The following is a 20366-nucleotide window of genomic DNA, read 5'->3' on the forward strand; positions in this document are numbered from 1 at the left end:
CAGTTTGCCTCAGGCATATTTTAAAATGTTTCAGGTTGGGAATGGGTGAGTGGTTGCGGGGGATCCGGGTGGGGGGACAACGGTGGGGGAGCTGTAATAATGGCTATGCTGTTCAAGTCCTTAAAAGGCCTCTTCAGGCCTGTCAGGAGACTTCAACTGGAACTGCCGAGCTCGCAGTTGGGCCTCCTCTAGCAGGTGAAAAATAGCGAGATTATGGAAGCAGTCTCAAAGTGTCAGTCAAAGTTGGGGGCTGGGGGTGGTGGTGGTCAGTGTTCAATCCAGTATGAACAACTACCCATCGCCTGCACTCTCCATAGACATCCAGGCCAGAAGTGGGCCCATTGGCATTCCAGACTGGGATTGCCCTTCTATGATGGTGGCCCAGCCACTATGGCCACTGGTAAGTCAGACCTCCCACAATGGATAAATAAATATTATTGGATGGAGGCAGTCTCCCATCAGGAAACCAGATTAGTGGTTTGTGCAGGGTCAGTATTCCATCCAGTTAGGAGTCTCCCCTTTGTGATCTGCCGCAGCTGTAGCCACTGGGATGAGGGAGGCATTGCACATCCATTATGATTGGCAGCGATGGCCAGTTTACATTTAAATCTATTCATCATATCTTCAGAGGACACATCCATCACAAAATGTGCAAGTTAGGTGGATTGGGCATACAAGATTGTCCATCGGTAGAGTTACAGAGATAGGCTGGGTGATTGCGCCTCGGCTCTTTAAGAGAGTCAGTGTGGACTCGAATGACTGAATGCCCTCCTACTGCACTCCAGGGAGTCTATGATTCTATGAGGAAGCCCACTCTCTTTCATTGATATGCTTCAACAGCCCCAACTTGAACATTGCGTCTGCCAGCCTATTTTCATTATTGGCCCCCTGGAGGGAAAAACAGGCTGAACTGGAACAAGTATAAACTGGACATAATGGAAGCGACTAACAAACTCGCAATTCTGCTTTACACATTAGAAATCTACAAGGTTCTGCCAGTTTGAGCGGTCACCAGTTGGCACCAGCACTTCTCAGCTGACTTGAGCTGGGACCATGCTGTAACTGCTGTCAATTTTATTTAACTGAACACCAGTGAATGTTTCTCTCTCTCATCTGTAATTATGCACTGATCTCAGTCACTTGACTTTGTTATTCACTTTAATTCCATTAATATTCAGGACTGGGTTTATTCTTGTGCCCACCAGCTGAATACATGCAACCTTGCCAATCAGCTGCATCAACTTCCCTGCTTTCCCTTGGACAAATAAGATGCTGCCCTACAATGCTGCAACTGGCAACAGCTTTATAGAAAGCGCAAAGAAGGTTCCCAGGATGTTGCCTGGTCTCAAAGGTTGGTTATGAGGAGAGGTTTAATAAACTAGGATTGTTTTCATTGGAAAGACAGAGGCTGGAGGGAGATCTATAATCTTTGTTGTCACAAGTAGGCTTACATTAACATTGCAATGAAGTTACTGTGAAAATCCCCTCGTCACCACATTCCGGCGCCTGTTCAGGTACACAGAGGGAGAAATCAGAATGTCCAAATTACCTAACAGCACATCTTTCGGGACTTGTGGAGGAAACTGAAGGACCCAGAGGAAACCCACGCAGACACAGGGAGAACGTGCAGACGCCACACAAATAGTGACCCAAGTCGGGAATCGAACATGGGACCTTGGCACTGTGAATCAACAGTGCTAACAACTATGCTACTGATAGAGGCCTACAAAATTATTAGAAGTATAGACAGGGTGGATAGTCAGAGGCTTGTTCCAAGGGTGGAAGTGACAATTGCAAGAAGGCACAGGTTCAAGCTGAGAGGGGGAAAGTTTAAGGGAGGGGTACGTTTTTCACACAGAGAGTGGTGAACGCCTGGAATGTGAGGTATGTTTTTGGGGTCTCTAGGCAGCAGACTGACGTAGAAACTGGGCAGAATTGTAGCACAATGGCTTGAACTGTGGCTTCACTTTATGCTCATGAACTTTATGCTCATCAGTGACAATCAGTACTGAGTACTGGAAAACTTCCACATCTCATGTTGGTAATGGGAACTTCCATAGGTTGGCATAGTGGTTAGCACTCTGGCTTCACAGCGCTAGGGTCCCAGGTTTGTTTCCCTGCTGGGTCACTGTCTGTGCGGAGTCCGCACATTCTCCAAGTGTCTGCGTGGGTTTCCTCCGGGTGCTCCGGTTTCCTCCCACAGTCCAAAGATGTGCAAGTTAGGTGGATTGGCCATGCTAAATTGCCCTGAGTGTCCAAAAAGGTGAAGAGGGGTTATTGAGTTACGGGGTTACGGGTGTAGGGTAGAAGTGAGGGCTTAAGTGGATTGGTGCAGACTTGATGGGCCAAATGGCTTCCTTCTGCACTGTATGTTCCATGTCAAAGTGGGTAATTGTGGTGCTGGAGGAGAGCGTGTGAGGTGGAGTGGGGGGGGGTGGGGGGGGTGGGGGTGGAGGGAAAGAGTCCAGTGGCCATGGGACTTTAAGCTGGAGGCCTTCAAAGTTAGAAGGGGCTGCTGATGGAACAGGGCTGCAATCAAGCTTCCCAGCCAAGGCACAAGACAATATAATGCTTGGGGCTTCAGGAGCAGGGAGGGTAAGGAATCCCAACCCAGGCGGTTCAAAACAAGTAGGATGGCAGGAAGTGAAAATTCTGCATTCCAAGCTACAAGATATTCAAGAAAGAGGTGAGCAAATATGCAGGTGTTATAACCCCCACAAGAACCATGGGGAAGGAATTGTTGATCATCCTACAGGACTTGTGGAGCACAAGTTTCTCAGGTAGGAGGCAAAGGCCACGCAGCTGAAGCTCGTTACAGACTATACATAGAAGCCAGTCCATAGCAGGGCCTGGTATGGTTAGTTATCCCCGCAAGAGCTGGAGTGGAAGGGAGTTACTGCCGTGAGCAGAATATTGTATACAGTTAAATAAATCTCTTCTATTACCACTGGCTTCCTCGAGTTAATAAACTGGCGACAGGATGAAAAGAAACTCTGGACTCACTCGTGGAATCACCTAGCTGCCCGGTCAATTACTATACCAGAACGGGCGGAACGCAGGGACATGAAAGTTCAGGAGGCCACTGTTCGGTAAACAATAAGACTTTGGTGATCAGCATTGCTGCCTCACGGCGCCGAGGTCCCAGGTTCGATCCCAGCTCTGGGTCACTGTCTGTGTGGAGTTTGCACATTCTCCCCGTGTTGCGTGGGTTTCGCCACCACAACCCAAAGATGTGCAGGGTAGGTGGATTGGCCACACTAAATTGCCCCTTAATTGGAAAAAAAATGAATTGGGTACTCTAAATTATTTTTAAAAAACTATAAGCCTTTGATGCAGGCTTGGAAGACTGAAGCCAGTCTGCTGAATGTATGATGTACTTCGTCCAGGCTAATGGTATTTTGGGCGAAGACCGTCAGTAAGTATCCCCCTGACTGCCCACGGGACCCTGACTTTTGGGATCACAAAAAGTCTAATTTACTCGGGTGCACCAGACTCCAAATCGTTTGATGAGCTGGCTGCTTTGGTAGCTGAACATTATGACCCTAAACCTTCCATGATCATGCAACAGTATAGGTTTAACATGGTGATGTGGTCTCTAGGGGAATTAGTCACTGATTTCTTGACTCACTTAAGGCATCTAGCTGATCATTGTGAGTCCGGGGCGTCCCTCACTGAAATGTTAAGGGATAGGCTAGTGTGTGGCATAAACAACACATCCACTCAAGAGGGAGCTTTTGGTGGAGCCAACCTTGGATGTGAAATGGGCCATCGAGCTTTCGTTGTCCCGGGAACACACAGAGGAAGGAGTGCAGGAGTTGTAGGGGTCCACGGACTATGGCATCCAAGTTTGGCCCGCCCTCCGTTTTGAACTCCCACTGCATCACGGGGCAATGTCGGTCTGGCTTGATCATCTCCAAAAGGGGAGCCCCAGAGGCATTCCACAGCTGGGTCATGCTCTCAGAGCTGCCACTGACCGGCAAGATATCCCCCAAGGATGAAGGAGAGAGCTGGCCACATTGCCAAATGTGTGGTCAGAAAACACATGATGGCCAAAGCTGCCAATGTGGATGCAGAGAATGCCCTTCACAGCAGCTGCCAAGATCACCGTGAACCAGAGCCTTGTACATGGCTCTCCCAGATGTGGAGAATTGTTTGATGTAGCTGAAATGCGTCACGGCCCCAAAGGTAACACAGATCCGGGTCACATTTCAAGGAAATGGTCACCCCGTGCAATGGAAATGGACACTGAAACTACAGTCTTCATCATGGACCATCGGACGTTTCGGCGACTCCGCACAGAGATCATGACGCTGACATTGTGCGACACCAAAGCGTGGATTCCAACTTGTACCATTGAGCCTTTGAACATCATGGGGGCTACCGATAACGCAAGGGTAGCAGTCAGTCAGTCTTCCCTTGGTTGTGGTACAGGGACTGGGGCTCAATTTGTTGGGCCTTGGCTGGTTATGAGTCCTCCTTTTCAATTGGCAACAGATCTTTCAGATGGGCATCGGGAATCTGCACGACGTACTGGGCAAATACCCTCAAGTCTTCCAGGAGCATCTGGGCAGGCTAAAGGGAGCGAAGGCCCATGTCTATGTGGGTCCTAATGCTCAGACCCGGTCCTTTGGGGCGAGGCCTGTCACTTATTCATTGCTTGACAAAGTTGATCTTCGGTGCCTGAAAGATTTGGGGGAGTCATATGACCTGTACAATTATCGGAATAGGCCGCACCCGTGGTGCCAGTAATGAAGCCCAACAAAAATTTTTTTTTCCCAATTAAGGGGCAATTTAGCATAGCCAATTCACCTATCCTGCACATCATTTTGGGTTGTGGGGGTGAGACTCATGCTGACACGGGGAAAATGTACAAACTCCACACAGACAGTGACCCGGGGCCAGGATCAAATCCAGGTCCTCGGTGCCGTGAGGCAGCAGTGCCAACCACTTTGCCAACATGCTGCCCTTAAATCTGTTAGAATTCCTGACGAGGTAATGAGGAAGTTAGACAAAGGCGAGCCAGTGGACGTGTGATCTGTTTAGATTTCCAGAAGGTCTTTGACAAGGTGTCGTATAGGAGGCGGCTAAATAAGATAAGAATCCATGGTGTTAATGGCAAGGTACTGGAATGGATAAAGAATTGGCCGACTGGCAGAATGCAGAGAGTGGGGAAAATGGGGTATTTTTCAGGATGACAGCCGGTGACGAGTGGCGTTCTGCAGGGGTGTGCTGGGACCACAACTTTTCACAATATACATTAACGATCTGGAAGAAGGAACTGAAGGCACCTTATCTAAGTTTACAGATGATACGACGATACGTAGAGGGACAGGTAGTGTTGAGGAAGCAGGGAGGCTGCAGAAGGATGTGGATAAGCTTGGAGAGTCGGCAAAGAAGTGGCAGATGGAAAACAATGTGGAAAAGTGTGAGGTTATGCATTTTGGTCAGAAGGATGGTGGCATAAACTAATTTCTAAGTGGGGAAAAGCTTCAGAAACCTGAAGCACAAAGGGAATTAGGAGTCCTGGTTCAGGATTCCCTTCAGATTAACGTGCAGGTTCAGTTGGCAGTTCGGAAGACAAATGGAATGATAGCATTCATTTTGAGAGGGTTAGAATACAAGAGCAGGGGATGGACTTCTGACGTTGTATGTGGCTCTGTTCAGACCCCATTTGGAATATTGTGAGCAGTTTTAGGCCTCGTATCTAAGTAAGGATGTGCTTATGATCCTTGGAGAGAATCATAAGTGGAATTTTTGGACTGTGGGTGGAGGGGTGTGTTAACCCCCTCAAGGACCACGGGGAAACCATTGTTGATCTCCCTGTAGGACCTGTGGGGTACCAGCTTCCCGGTGAGGGGGTGGAGGCCACCCAGCTGCAGTTCATTATAGACTAAGCATAAAAGCCGGCCCAAAGCAGGGCCTGATGTGAGCTGAATATTGTATATAGTTAAATAAATCCCTGATTTATTACCACTTGCTTCCTCAAACTACTAAAGCAGGCAAAGTACAAAAAGGTGCAAGAACTTACAAATAAAAATATCAACCTTCAAATATTCTAAAATAGGCTGGGATGTTAAAAGTGTAAAGGGCAAAAGGTGGATTTGTGAAATTGGTACAAGAAATAAATATTTGGTTGGTATAGCAATAGCAAAATAAGAAGGAAATAAAGATAGACTTGCATTTATATTCCACCTTTTACATCCACGAACTATCTAAAGTGCTTACCAAATAATACGTTTGGAATTTCAATCACTTGCGATCAATTGGAAGCAGGACACCTTCAAAGGAAATACTGGGCTGGATTCACCATTTTTGAGACTAAGTGCGGAGGAACTGTGTCGTTTTACGTCAAAACAATCGGCGGCAACCCCTCACCGATCCTGTGACCAGTGAGGGGATAGCGGCTGCGCCGAGTAAAACTCCTGGCTCCCACTAAATAAATGGGCAAAGAATGGCCGAGTCCATGGCCACGGATGCACATGGCGACAACCTGCAGCGGTCGCGCCCTAAAACAGGTGCCGGCCATGCGCAGACCCAACCTGTAGTGCCCCCCTAGCCACTCCCTGGCCACCCTCCAACAGTCCCATCAACCCTCGTGGCAGCACCCCCATGGCCAGCATGACGGCTCCCGCCCGATTGTGACGGCGTTAGACACAGTCTGCAGACGCCACGCTGGGTTCATGACTGCTGAGACCACACGTCAACCAGGTGGTCAGGAACGCGGCCCATCGGGTGCGGAGAATCGGGGTGGGCCTTCAGGTGACGCGCTAACGCCATTCCAACGGCATGCCATTTTAGAGGGGGTGAAGGATACAAAACCTGCATCAAGCAGGCGCCACCCCCGATTTTAGCATCGGAATGGATTCTCTGTCCAATCGGCGATTACAAAATCAGCGTCGGGGAACGGTGAATCCCGCCCAGTGTTTTTTGAATACAGAATAGACACTTTGCTACCACAGGAAGGGAAGTACCTGCAAAACTAGACCTCCATGATTCACTAAAAATATAAAGATTACAATGGAAGACAAAAAGGAGGCATATGACAAATCAAAGTTTGATAATACTGTATAAAAATTAAATAAATATTGAAGACACTGAAGAGATCCAAAAGTAGGTATTTTACAAGGACAAGTGAGAATATGAAATACATTAGCAGCTCGGATAAGAGCAAACCCAAATCTCTTTAAAAACAGGAGCATGAGAATAGATTTGTCACTAATGTTAAAGAGAATGCAGAAGTATTTTAAAAATATGTAAATAGTGAAAGGCTGGGTTAGTGAACATAAAGGAGAGCTTGTGAATGGGACTCCAAAGTGCTTTTGATTTCCTGACCCTTTTCCCCATTTAGGAAATAGTCTATGCCTCCATTCTTCCTACCGAAGTGCATAACCTCACAGTTTTCCATATTGTATTCCATTTGCCACTTCTTTGCCCACTCTCCTAGCCTGTCCAAGTCCTCCTGCAGTTCCCTGCTTCCTCAATATCGTCTGTCCCTCTGCATATCTTTGTATCAACTGCAAATTTGGGAACAGTGCCCTCAGTTCCTTCTTCCAGATCGTTAATGAAAGTCAGTATGCATTTTTTAAAGGCAAATTGTTTATTGACTCATTTGATATATTCTTGAAGAAGAAATGCAGAGGGGCACTGAAGGTGCGATTGATGAGTGTATGTGGACTTTCATACGGCACTTGTCAAGAATCACAAAAGAGACAAAAAAGCAAAATTAAAATTCATGGGATTGTGAGGCATCGCAGTTCCATAGATATGAAATTGGTAAGAAACGGAAAAGAATTATTCAAACTGGAGGGATGATCACTGATGTGATAAGACAATAGGTGCAGATCATACAGCCTCTTGAGCCTATACCGTCAGTCTTCTATTGCAACTTAACTTTCCTGCAAGCTCCCCGTATCCCTTAAATCCTTGACAGTTCTAAGACCTTTCAACCCCAGCTTTTAATATATTGAAATATGAAATATCAACTATTTTCTTGGGTAGAAAATTTCTCCTCATCCCAGTTCTAAATGATCAATTATCCTGAGACTGCTCCCTTATATTCTCCAGCCAAGAGCAACAACCTCTCAGAATGTACAGTGCCGAGCCCCTTCAGAATCACTATGGATGTGACATCCCTCCAAACCTCCACACCCCCCTGTCATTTCTCTGTGTTTTGCTGCACTGGAAGTTTAACCTAGCCCCATCATCATCCCCCTCTGCCTGGTTGAACTTGGTTCTCACGCTTTGCCTTCAACTCCAATCATTTTCCCCAAAATAAACGATGTTGCAAAGGGACCTCATGGGTCCTCTCTCTGCCTGTTATTTTGTGAACAGTGTGGAACATTCTTTGTTCTTGTCCTATCAAGCCCCATCCCTTGACTTAGCGTTGTGGATGAAGTGCTGGAAAATGTACCTCGGCTTGGATTGCTGACATTTCGCTGGCACAGACATGATAGGCTGTGAGCTCCTTTTGTGCTGTACATTCTTCTATATTCTCTAAATTTCTGAAAAACATGTGCATGGACGTGGATAGAGGGAAGGGATGTTGCAAAAATGTGAATTGCTCCTTTGAAGAGCAAACAGCAACATGATGAGCCAAGTTGTGCTGCAATGGGGGACTATAGTTATGTGAAGAAAATGTAGTAGCTGGGATTGTACTCTTTAAAGTAGAGAAATTTAAGATGTTTGATACAGAGGTTCGAAATCATTAATGGTTTCAATAACGCCAACAAGGAGAAAACATTTCAAGTGGCAGAAGGGTTAGTAACCAGAGAACGCAGATTTGAGATGATAAGGCAAATAATAGAAGGAGATAATGAGATTTTCTTATTAACAACAGCAAATCATTGTAACCTGAAAGCATGGCCTGAAAGGGCGGTGACTGTAGATTGGATAGTAAACTTCAATGGGATTTTGAGGAAAGATTAAAGGGAAAGACACTTCAACACTATGGGGTCAGAGACCATGAGCAGGACAAATTAGATATAATTTTCAAAGAGCAAGTCCCAGGTGTCTGTGAAACAAGTTAAATAGTCACTTAAAAAGGCACATATTTATCAGGGACAGTCAGGTTTTGTTCAGGGAATATTGTATTTTATTTTACCACTTTAATCACACTTTTTGAGGATGTAACAGGGAGGGTTAATATTGGTAGTGCAGTGGATGTTGTCTACATGGATTTCAATGAGGCATTTGAAATGATACCACATGGCAGACTGGTGAGAAAAGTAAGATACCATGGGATACAGAGAAAGGTGGCAGTTTGGATCCAAAGTTGGCTCAGTAATAGGAAACAAAGGATAATGGTCGATGTATGTTTTTGCCAATGCAAAGCTGCTACCAGTGGTGTTGCACAGGATGGTGTCGGGGCCCTTGTTGTTGATGTATATATTAATGACTTGGACTTAAATGTTGGAGGAATGATTGGGAAATTTGCACATGATACAAAAATTGGCTGTTAGTTGAGAATGAAAGGAATGTTATCAATGGTTTGGTGAGAGAGTGGGCAAGTGAAAAATGAAATTCAATCTGGAAAGAGTGAAGTAATGGACTTGTGAGGACAAACAAAGCATGTGAATATTCCATAAACAGGAAAAAATTGGGAAGAGTAGAAGAAATGAGAGACCTTTGAGCGCATGTTCACCCAGAAGGTAACAGGCCGGATGGATAAAGTGGTAAAGAAACCATACAGAATGCTTTCCTTTATTGGGTGAGGTGCTAAATACACAAACAGGGATGTAATGCTGGAACTATCTGAAACATTGGTTAGGCTATTAAAGGAGTTTTGAGTCCAGGTCTGGTTACCACATTACAGAAAGGACATAATTGATTGGAGAGAGGGCAGACACGATTGACAAGAATGTTGACAGGACTTGAAAATTCAGCTATGAGGAGAGATTAAATAGGCTGAGGTTGTTTTCCTTACCACTGAGGAGGCTGAGGGGTGACCTAATTAAGGTGGACAAAATTATAAGGAGCTTTACCAGGGTAGATAGGAAAGCTTGTTTCCCGTAGATAAGGGGTCAATTACCAGAGGATGTAGATTTAAGTTGGTATCTGCTTTGCATTGCTCGCTACATTCCAGGGACTCTGGCTTGACTGGAATAACTGGTCCTCCCAAAAATAGATTTAAGGTGATTGGTAGAAGGATTAGAGAGGACATGGGGAAACACCATGTAGACATCTGGAATTCACTGCCTAAGTTGGTGATTGTGACTGAAACTCTGGACTCATTTAAAAGAGCAAGGGCTGGAAAGTGGGAGTAAAATGTTTGGTAGTTTCTGTTTTTCCTCTTTATTTCACCAGTATGGCCATGAAGGGCTGAATGGCCTTTTTCTGTGCCGTAAATTGTTATGACCTCACGGAGATCACAGTGTAAGGACAATCCGCTTCCCCATGACTTCCACGGAATACAAACTTTCCTGTAATGGGGGCAGGCTTCCCCTTAACTAGAGGGGACCTCACTTGTATATAAACCCTGAACTGGGTGCAGGCCGAGGAGGGAGACCCTTCAAGGAGTCGGGGAGTGGAGACTTATTGTGTATTTTCTACCTGCTGATTCATGTATGCTACTTTGGCGGAATTTACACTATTGTTCTATGGGTACATTGGATTGAATGGCTTCCTTTTTGTACTGTATTGCTTTATGGTTCAATGAAATCGAGGGCTCATGTGATATTCCACATTATTTGACACGTCAACGAGTTTTCATCAGATTACTAATTCGGTGACAGGTTACGGACAATAGCCCAAGTGTAAGAAAGCAACAGCACTTTGGGACGACCAGTTATTCCAGCCACACCATATTCCCTGGAATATAGCGAGCTACTCAAAGCTGATACAAACTTAAAATACAACTGATTGGACAGCTGAAGTATCTTCTGCTATAGGAGACAGAAAATTCCCATCACCTTCCAGCACTCTTGGGAATGGATTGGAGTGCCTTTTGCACCATTAATTTTAAATAATTAATTTCTGCTGCAGGACACAAGGCCGAAGCTTCACGTCTGAAGCGGATAGCGCACGTTGACAGATGCACGATGACATAAAGGGCCCTGTCACCAGTAAATTAAAATGTTGGTTCTGAGGTGGGGGGAGCAGGTGTGGGATTGGTATTGTTATCGAGCCAAGCCTGCCTCCTCCGAAGGCAGTTCTCAGGTAGTTGCAGAGTTGGGCTAGAACAAAGAACAGAGAACAGTACAGCACAGGAACAGGCCCTTCGGCCCTCCAAGCCTGCGCCGCTCCTGTGTCCAATCTAGACCAACTGCCGATATCCTTCTATACCCTGTCTGTTTATGTATCTATCCAGATAAGTCCAACGGTTCTGCCTCAACCACCTCACATGACAGTGCCAAAGCCACCATCACCCTGTGCGTAAAAACACACCCGCGCACGTCTCCACTCAACCTATCCCCCCTCACCTTGAACTTGTGTCCCCTTGTAATTGTCATTTCCACCCTGGGAAAAAACCTCCACCTGTTCACCCTATCTATACCCCTCATAATTTTATATACTTCTCTCAGGTCGCCCCTCAGCCTCGTCTCTCTAGATAGAATAATCCCAGTTTATTCAATCTCTCCTCATTACTAATACCCTCCATACCAGGCGACAGCCTGCAAAACCTTTTCTGTACTCTCTGTTTTTCTAACTCTTCGACAGGAAAATCGCAGATTAAAAAGTAGGACCACAACGGTTATAAACGCTGGATGACTCCCAGCGCCACTTGCTAACAAATACAGAAATAGGAGAGGAGGGCAGATGAATGTATGGCTCAAGGGTTGTTGCAAGAGGGAGAGTTTTAGATTCCTGGATTACTGCGACCATTTCTGGAGAAGGTGAGATATGTACAATGGGACGGTCTGCAACTGAACCTGAAAGGGGCCAACATCATTGCGGGTGGGTTTGCTTGTGGTGTTGGGAGGAGTTTAAACAGGTGAGACAGATCTTTAGTACCACAGGGACACCGCATAATACAGTAAAGGAACCAAAGGAGTTCAGCCATGTTGAGTTCCAAGAGAGCAAGGTGAGGCTGGATGACCTCTATTTTAACACGAGGAGTATTATAGGTAGCAGTGATGAGTTGTCGGTGGCATGGTAGTACAGTGATTAGCGCTGTTGCTTCACAGTGCCAGGATCCCAGGTTCGATTCCCGGATTGGGTGACTGTGTGAGGTCTGCACGTTCTCCCCGTGAGTTCGTGGGTTTCCTCCAGGTGCTCGGTTTCCTCCCACAAGTACCGAAAGACGTGCTTCTTCGGGACATTGGACATTCTGAATTCTCCCTCAGTGCACCCAAACAGGTGCCGGAGTGTGTGGACTAGGGGAATTTCACAGTAATTTCATTGCAGTGTTAATGCAAGCCTACATGTGACACTAATAAAGATTATTATTATTATTATTAAGGGTGTGATTGACACGTGGAATTGTGATATTGTTGCCATCACAGAGACATGGTTGAGTGAGGAGGAGGACTGGCAGCTCAACATTCCAGGGTACAGGATCTTCAGGTGGGACAGGGGAGGGAGTAAAAGAGGAGATGATTTGGCATTATTAATTAAGGAGTCAGTTACTGCAGTTAGGACGGATCGGAGGGACTGGTTGTGCACTGTGGGCTAAACAGCTGGCTTGTAATGCAGAACAATGCCAGCAGCGCAGGTTCAATTCCCTTACTGGCCTCCCTGAACAGGGGCAGGAATGTGGCGACTAGGGGCTTTTCACAGTACCTTCATTGAAGCCTACTTGTGACCATAAGCGACGATTATTATTATTATCTTGGAAGGGTCTTCAAATGAATCTTGGTGTGCAGAGAGAAGTCACTTTGCTGGGAGTGTATTATATACCCCAAAACAGTCACTGAGCAATAGAGCAGATATGTAGACAATTCATTTAGGTGTGTAAAAATAATGGTAGGGTAATTATATTGGAGGATTTCAACTTCCTGAACACTGATTGGAATGTTCATGGTGTAAAGAGTTTAGAGGGGGCAGATTTCTTGAAATGTATTCAAAAGAGCTTTTTATGTCAATATATGGTCTATTGAATAAGGGATGACGCATTACTGGATCTAATGGGAATCGCGTTGCGCCGGTCGGGGGCCATTGACAGTGGCCTCCCGACAATTATCTGCTCCACGATGTGCGGAGTGGCCGTCCGTTTTCAGCCAGTCCCGCCGGTGTAAATCAAACAAGGTCCTTACCGGCAGGACCTTGCTCTGCGGGCGGCCTATGGAGTCCTCGGGGGGGGGGGGGGGGGGGGGGGGGCGCGGAGGGATCTGGTCCCCGAAGGGGGGGGGGGGGCACACGGTGGCCTGGCCTGCGGTCTGGGCCCACTGATGTGCGGATGGGCCTGTGCCATGGGGGCACTCTTTCCCTCCATGCTGGCCACTGTAACGGTCCGCCACGGCCAGCGCGGAGAAGAACCCCCACTGCGCATGCGCTGGGATCATGCCAAAACATGCATGCGCTCCTGCGCCAACTCGTGCCGGCCAGCGGAGGCCCTTCAGCGGCGGTTGGCGCAGCGCCAACCCTGCCAGCGCCGGGCTAGCCCCCGAAGGTGCGGACGATTCTGTACCTTCCGGGCAGCCCAACGCCAGAGTGGTTCACAACACTCCTCGTCGCCAATACAGCCCGCCATGCCAGATAGCGGAGAATCCCAGCCATAGTGTTTAAAAAATGGTTTTGGAGAGTGGGGCGGCAGATTTTATTAGAATAAGGGAGGATCTGGCCAAAGTATACTGGGAAAACCTTCTTGTGGAAAAATCTAGAACAGAGCAATGTGGGGGGTAGTGGGGGGGGGGGGGGTGGGGCGGGGGGTGCGATGTTCAAAAAGGAAACGGGAGAGTACAGGCCCAACATGTTCCCTTTAGAGCTAAATGTAGGAGCAACAAGTGCAGAAAACCCTGGATGACTAGGAATATTCAGGCCTGGATAAAAAAAAGAGAGCTTTGTAAACTTTTGTTGGTATGAAGGGCACAAATCAGTAGATGCCTTAGTGGAGTAAAGGCAATGTAAGGGGAAGCTTAAGAAAGCAATTAGGAGAGCAACTATGGTAATTTCATTGTTAAACATATTATTGTAACAATTATTCATCATGTAATTATTCTGATATTTAAATGAAGCAGAGATTCCTCACCTTCAGAGTCAGCTGGTCGGATTTGGATTATCTGATCTTTACTCAGTGTCCTCAGTGGTGTCTCCAGAGATTGTTGTAGTGTTTCCACATTCCGCAGATCATTTACCTTGAATATATAATTAGGGGACAGTGAAATCTGTTGGAGTTCACTTTCATCAGCGTCTCCTGACCCAATACTGAAAGGTGCTACACCAGCTTCTTTCAGAGCTAATGCTGCCCGACTAACATCATCGGATGACTTGCTGCCAGTGAGAAGGATCAAGAATTGGGGTACACCTTCCTCTGCTCTGCCACCAGCAGACCGAGTAAAGATGTTCTTTGTGACATAGTCCAAGGCTGCACCAGTGTTGGCTCGACTCCCTCCTATTTGGCTGAGACCATTTATTGCGTCCTTCACATCCTGATTTGTGGTGTGGCTGGTTAAGTAGAAGTTGACTCTGGGATTATCACTGTACTGTACCACCCCAACTCGGGCTTTATCACGTCCAATGTCAAGATTATCGGCCACTCTGGAAATGAACCTTTGAACTGAAGGGAAAGCACCTCTGACGTTGTCTGATCCGTCAACAAGGAACACAATATCCCTCTTAACACCAGCTGTAAGAAATGAAAAAGAAACCTGGTTATTATTCAACATTTGTCTGGGAAATAAAGGTATCACAATAAACACCCTCAAGCATGATCTGACAATAGATTGGAACACATTGTTTTGTTAAACAGTAACATCGGTCAGATTGTGCACATTCTCAGTTTGCTGGAGGTTTTATCCCGATACCAAAATCAATTGAGGCTGTTACTGAAACACAGTTCAATTCCATCCATTCCATTTTCAAAAGTTTTATTGATAAATCCTGAAAATAGCCACTGAATTCTGACTGTGTGTCAGAGCAGGATCAGGGATTGGAGGATTGGGAAATTGACCTCAGAGAGTGTCATGTCAGTTTGCTGGCAAGGTCCTACCTTTGGGGCATTCTCTAAGTGCATGATTATGGGTGGGGTGGGGATGTGGTGAATGGATGAAAACTACCCAGGGGCAAGTGGTCAATCAGAAATTAAAGCTCTTGAAAGGCCTTTCAAGGTAACTGAAGAGACTCCAGTTGGGATTCTCCTTGAGGACAAGAAAGAACCAGGGGATGAAAGACAATTTCCTGGAAGCAGATAGGGATTGGGGTGGGGAGTGTTGGGACAGTGCCCAATCCAGTGGTCAGAGCTGTTTCCACTGTCTAAGCAGGAGTGGGATTGCCCCTGCACCATTGCCGGGCAATGGAGGCTACTTTAAATTTAAAACTATTTGATATGCCCTTAGAGGATGCATCCATTGTGAGTCCCCCTTTCTATCTTACACACATTAGCAGCCCCCCACCTCGGATGATGCACATGCTGGTTTGTCATTGCAAAAGGCATCAATAGGAGACCCTTCAGTGGAGGTTGACCCTTTTCCCTGCTCATTGGACATTAACTTATGTGCCCTACAAAAATCATGGACATTCTCCCAATATTAGATCCCAGGCCCAAAAAGGAAATGCACTCCAATGGTTGAAACCCACAGAATGTATTCCCTGCTTGGTGACAGGTTAAAGAACATAACAGCGAGAACACAGACTCCACTGGAGGTCTTTCCACACCAGGTTGTCATTGGGTGGATCAATGACAGGAGCATAAAATCTCACAAACTATGTTTCACACTGACGTAAGTGCACGACACGATTGTCCCCATACACACCAATAATGTTGGTGTTGAACTCTTCTTTCATCGCCTTCGTCTCTGTGCCCACTTCTTTGGGCAACAATCCTCCCCCTGTTCCACTAATGCTTTCATGTGCCTCCAATATTCTGCCTCCAAGTGGACCCTGCCGCCGGGACAATTACCTGCCCTTGATCTTTTCATTGTGAACTGTCGACGGGATATTGGCCTTCTTAATTTTTCTCTCCTTCCAAACTTTCTGCTCTTCACTCCATCAGGTCTAACCCTGACTTTGTCATCAAACCTGCCGACAAAGTGGGTGCTGTTGTCGTCTGGCGCATTGATCTCTACCTCGCAAAGGCTGAGTGCCAATTTTCAGATACTTCCTTTTACCTCCTCCTGGACCATGACCAGACCAGTGAACATCAAGCCATTATCTCCAACACCGTTAGCGACCTCATTTCCTCCGGATGGCTTCCCCCTCCGGCTGCCAATCTCATTGTCTCCCAACCCCGGACAGCCCGCTTTTACCTACTTCCCAAAATCCACAAAAAGGACTGTCCCGGCACACCCATTGTGTCAGCATGCTCCTTCCCCACCAAACATATTTCCTATTATCTTGACTCCATCCTCACTCCTCTGGTCCATTCCCTCCACACCTATATCCTCTGACGCTCTGCGTCATATTGACAGCTTTCAGTTCGTGGGCCCTAACCGCATTCTATGCACCATGGATGTGCAATCTCTCTACACCTCCATCCCACACCAGGATGGCCTGAGAGCTCTTTGCTTCTTTCTCAAAAAGAGGCCTGGACAATCCCATCCACCAACATTCTCCTCCGCCTGGCTGAACTCGTTCTATCTCTCAACAAGTTCTCCTTCAACTCATCCCACTTTCTCCAAATCAAAGGTGTAGCAATGGGTACCCGTATGAGTTCTAGCTATGCTTGCCTTTCGATGGGGTATGTGGAATATTCCTTGTTGCAGGCCTACCCAGGTCCCCTCCCACAACTCCTTTACTGATACATTGATGACTATTTTGGTGCCGCTCATCTGGACCTGGAAAAATGCATCAACTTCTCTTCCAATTTCCACACCTCCATCACTTTCATCTGGTCCATCTCAAACACTTCCCTTCCTTGATCTTTCTGTCTCCATTTCCGGCCGTATACTATCTAATAATATCTACTACAAGCCCACTGACTCCCACAGCTAACTGTACTACAGCTCTTCACACCCTGCACCCTGTAAGGACTCCATCCCTTTCAACTCCTGCACGTCCGTCGCATTTGTTCCGATGATGCTACTTTCCAAAATGGTGCTTCAAAAATGTGTTCCTTTTTCCTCAACCATGATTTCCCACCTACAGTTGTTGACAGAGCTCTCAACAGTGTGCCGTCCATCTCCCGCGCCACTACCCTCGCCCCCTCCACTCCCTCCCAGAACAAGGATAGAGGCCCCTCGTTCTCACATTTCATCCCACCAGCCTCCGTATGCAAAGCATTATCCACCTTCATTTTCGCCAACTCCAGCATGATGCCACCACCAAACACATCTTCGCTTCAATCCCTCTGTCAGCATTCCGCTGAGACCATTCCCTCTGAGACAATCCACTCTCCACCATACCTAGGACCTCTCCCATCACCCATGGCACATTCACATGTAATCGCAGAAGAGGTAACATTTGCCCCATTACCTCTTCCATGCTTAACATCCCAGACCCAAAACACTCATTCGGGTTAAGCAGCGTTTCACTTGCATCTCTTCCAATTTGGTCTATTGCATTCCCTGCTCCCAATGTGGTCTCCTCTATATCGGAGAGACCAAACGCAGACTGGGTAATTGCTTTGCTGAGCACCTTCGGAGCACCTCGACCCATTTGTTTTCATCCCATTTCATTTTTTTTGTCTTTTACCATTTCTTTCTTTCTTGTCTTTCTTAATATATATTTAGCACCCCCCCCCCCATCTTATCCACCTTTCCTTACCCTTTCTCCCTTTTACTTCCCCCTTCCCCTCCTCCCACATCTACATCTGTCACAGTTTATCCTCTGATGTTAGTTTCTCTGATGTTTGGCCTTTCACACCTTTTGTTCTCTCTGGGGACTGCCATCAGCACTCTTTCCCCTTGGTTCTGTGGCCATTAGCATCCATTTCCCTGGGTTTCTGTAGCTATGACTCATCTTTCATTTTTACTCCACATTATAAATATTTCCCACTTTCTCTGTCAGTTAGCTTTGACAAAGAGTCATTAGACTCAAAACGTTAGCTCTTTTCTCTCCCTTAGATGCTGCCAGACCTGCTGAGATTTTCCAGCATTTTCTCTTTCATTTCAGATTCCAGCACCTGCAGTCATTTGCTTTTATATAATGATGTAATAGGATTCCCAACAACTATATTTCTAATGCATTTACATCTCATAAATCTACGCCTAAATCATCACCCTGGAAGAGAATCCATTCAGGGAGTGAATTATAGACTGGTGTCCCACGACGATCACCCGTCAGGCAGACTTCCAGAGGAGCGGCACGGGCAGCACAAGTGGATAGCACTGTGGCTTCACAGCGCCAGGGTCCCGGGTTCGATTCCCCGCTGGGTCACTGGCTGTGCGGAGTTTGCACATTCTCCCCATGTCTGCGTGGGTTTCCTCTGGGTGCTCCGGTTTCCTCCCACAGTACAAAGGCGTGCAGGTTAGGTGAATTGGCCATGATAAATTGCCCTTAGTGACCAAAAAAGTTTAGGAGTGGTTATTGGGTTACGAGCTTAGGGAAGCGAGGGCTTAAGTGGGTCGGTGCAGACTCGATGGGCCGAATGGCCTCCTTCTGCACTAACTATTCTGTTCTATTTTTTATGCTCTATGTCTATGAGTGCAGGGACGTGCATTGCTCAGGGGTGATAGGGGGATGCTCAGGCACGACCTGGCCATTGCCTCCTGCCACCTGCAAAGTGTGGTGGGGTACCATGTGAACTTTTGTACATTAGGGCATCCTTTTGAAACTGCACAATAATCTTTCAAAACTAAGGGTGGGATTATCCAATCGTTATGATACCTTAGAGAAATTAAACAAATATTGAAGGTACATTAAAAAAACAAAAAATATTTAATACAAGGGCAAGTGAAAGAACGTGAATATATTAGCTACAAAAATAGGAACAAACCAACATCTTTCTAACAACAGGAGTATGAGAATAGATTTGTGGTTATTATTCAGGGGAACACAAAAAGAAAATCAAAAACATAAAGAGTGAAAGGCTGGGTTCGCTAAAATAGAGGAGAGCTTGTGAAGAGGGCATGGCTGTGGATCTCAAAGAGTGGTTTGTATCTAGCTTCAGTGGACAAGAGGATTTTTGCCAATGCAACACTTGAATGGAGGCAGCAGCAATATTAGATTGGAACAATATAGAAAGGATGATGGAATTAATTTGCTAGCATTGCTGAAAGCTGCAAGGTCACCCAGTCAGATGGAATGTATCTGAATTTGGTGAAGGAAAGTAAGTAATTGTGGGGATTCCGACCATAAGAATATAACCCTCTTTAGCTCCGAGGGAAAGTCCACAAGAAGATTAAAACTGTTACAGCCACATTCAAAAAAGGCAAGAGGGATAATCAAGGCAACCAGAGACCAATCAAACCAACAACAAGGGATCAATTCAGACCAGGGACATTGCACTGAAATTGTATGAGTGTTCACTTGATTTATCTCGGTGCTGTGTTTCCATCCTCATGTTACACACCCTCATTTCTGTTACCTCAGATAGTAATTTCATTACAGGCTATATTATCAGAACAATCATTCATCATGTAATTATTGTGATATTTAAATAAAGCGGAGATTCCTCACCTTCAGGTACAACTGGTTGGATTTGGATTATCTGATCTTTACTCAGTGTCCTCAGTGGTGTCTCCAGAGATTGTTGTAGTGTTTCCACATTCTGCAGATCATTTACCTTGAAAATATAACTAGGGGACAGTGAAATCTGTTGGAGTTCACTTTCATCAGCGTCTCCTGACCCAATACAGAAAGGTGCTACACCAGCTTCTTTCAGAACTAATGCTGCCCGACTAACATCATCGGATGACTTGCTGCCAGTGAGAAGGATCAAGAATTGGGGTACACCTTCCTCTGCTCTGCCACCAGCAGACCGAATAAAGATGTTCTTTGTGACATAGTCCAAGGCTGCCCCAGTGTTGGTTTGACGTCCTCCTATTTGCCTGAGACCATTTATTGCGTCCTTCACATCCTGATTTGTGGTGTGGCTGGTTAAGTAGAAGTTGACTCTGGGATTATCACTGTACTGTACCACACCAACTCGGACTTTATCACGTCCAATGTCAAGATTATCGGCCACTCTGGAAATGAATCTTTGAATTGAAGGGAAAGCACCTCTGACTTTGTCTGATCCATCAACAAGGAACACAATATCCCTCTTAACTGTAACTGTAAGAAATAGAAAAATAATTATTTATTATTCACCATTAATTTTGAATAACTAGTAACTACCCTTTTAAACGACAAGGGGTGCAATGTCTGTGCATGTTGTATCTCTCTCTATATAT

The 20366-nt window shown here is 46.1% G+C and overlaps 1 protein-coding gene across 8 annotated transcripts in view; it reads right to left on the minus strand.

Moving 5' to 3' along the window:
• Nucleotides 1-20366, minus strand: part of LOC119960740 (collagen alpha-3(VI) chain-like) — a 314544-nt gene that overhangs the window by 171032 nt on the left and 123146 nt on the right. For 6 of the 8 annotated variants that reach the window (XM_038788388.1, XM_038788372.1, XM_038788364.1 and 3 more), the window contains 2 exons: nucleotides 19651-20247; nucleotides 14126-14722 (listed from right to left, as the gene is read on the minus strand). In XM_038788388.1, the coding sequence (XP_038644316.1) occupies nucleotides 14126-14722; nucleotides 19651-20247 (1194 nt within the window). The remainder of the gene's footprint in view (nucleotides 1-14125; nucleotides 14723-19650; nucleotides 20248-20366) is intronic. The other 2 variants (XM_038788380.1, XM_038788368.1) reach the window with 1 other exon arrangement.

The sequence above is a fragment of the Scyliorhinus canicula genome, chromosome 2, assembly GCF_902713615.1.
Source record: "Scyliorhinus canicula chromosome 2, sScyCan1.1, whole genome shotgun sequence".
Taxonomy (NCBI): Eukaryota; Metazoa; Chordata; class Chondrichthyes; order Carcharhiniformes; family Scyliorhinidae; genus Scyliorhinus; species Scyliorhinus canicula.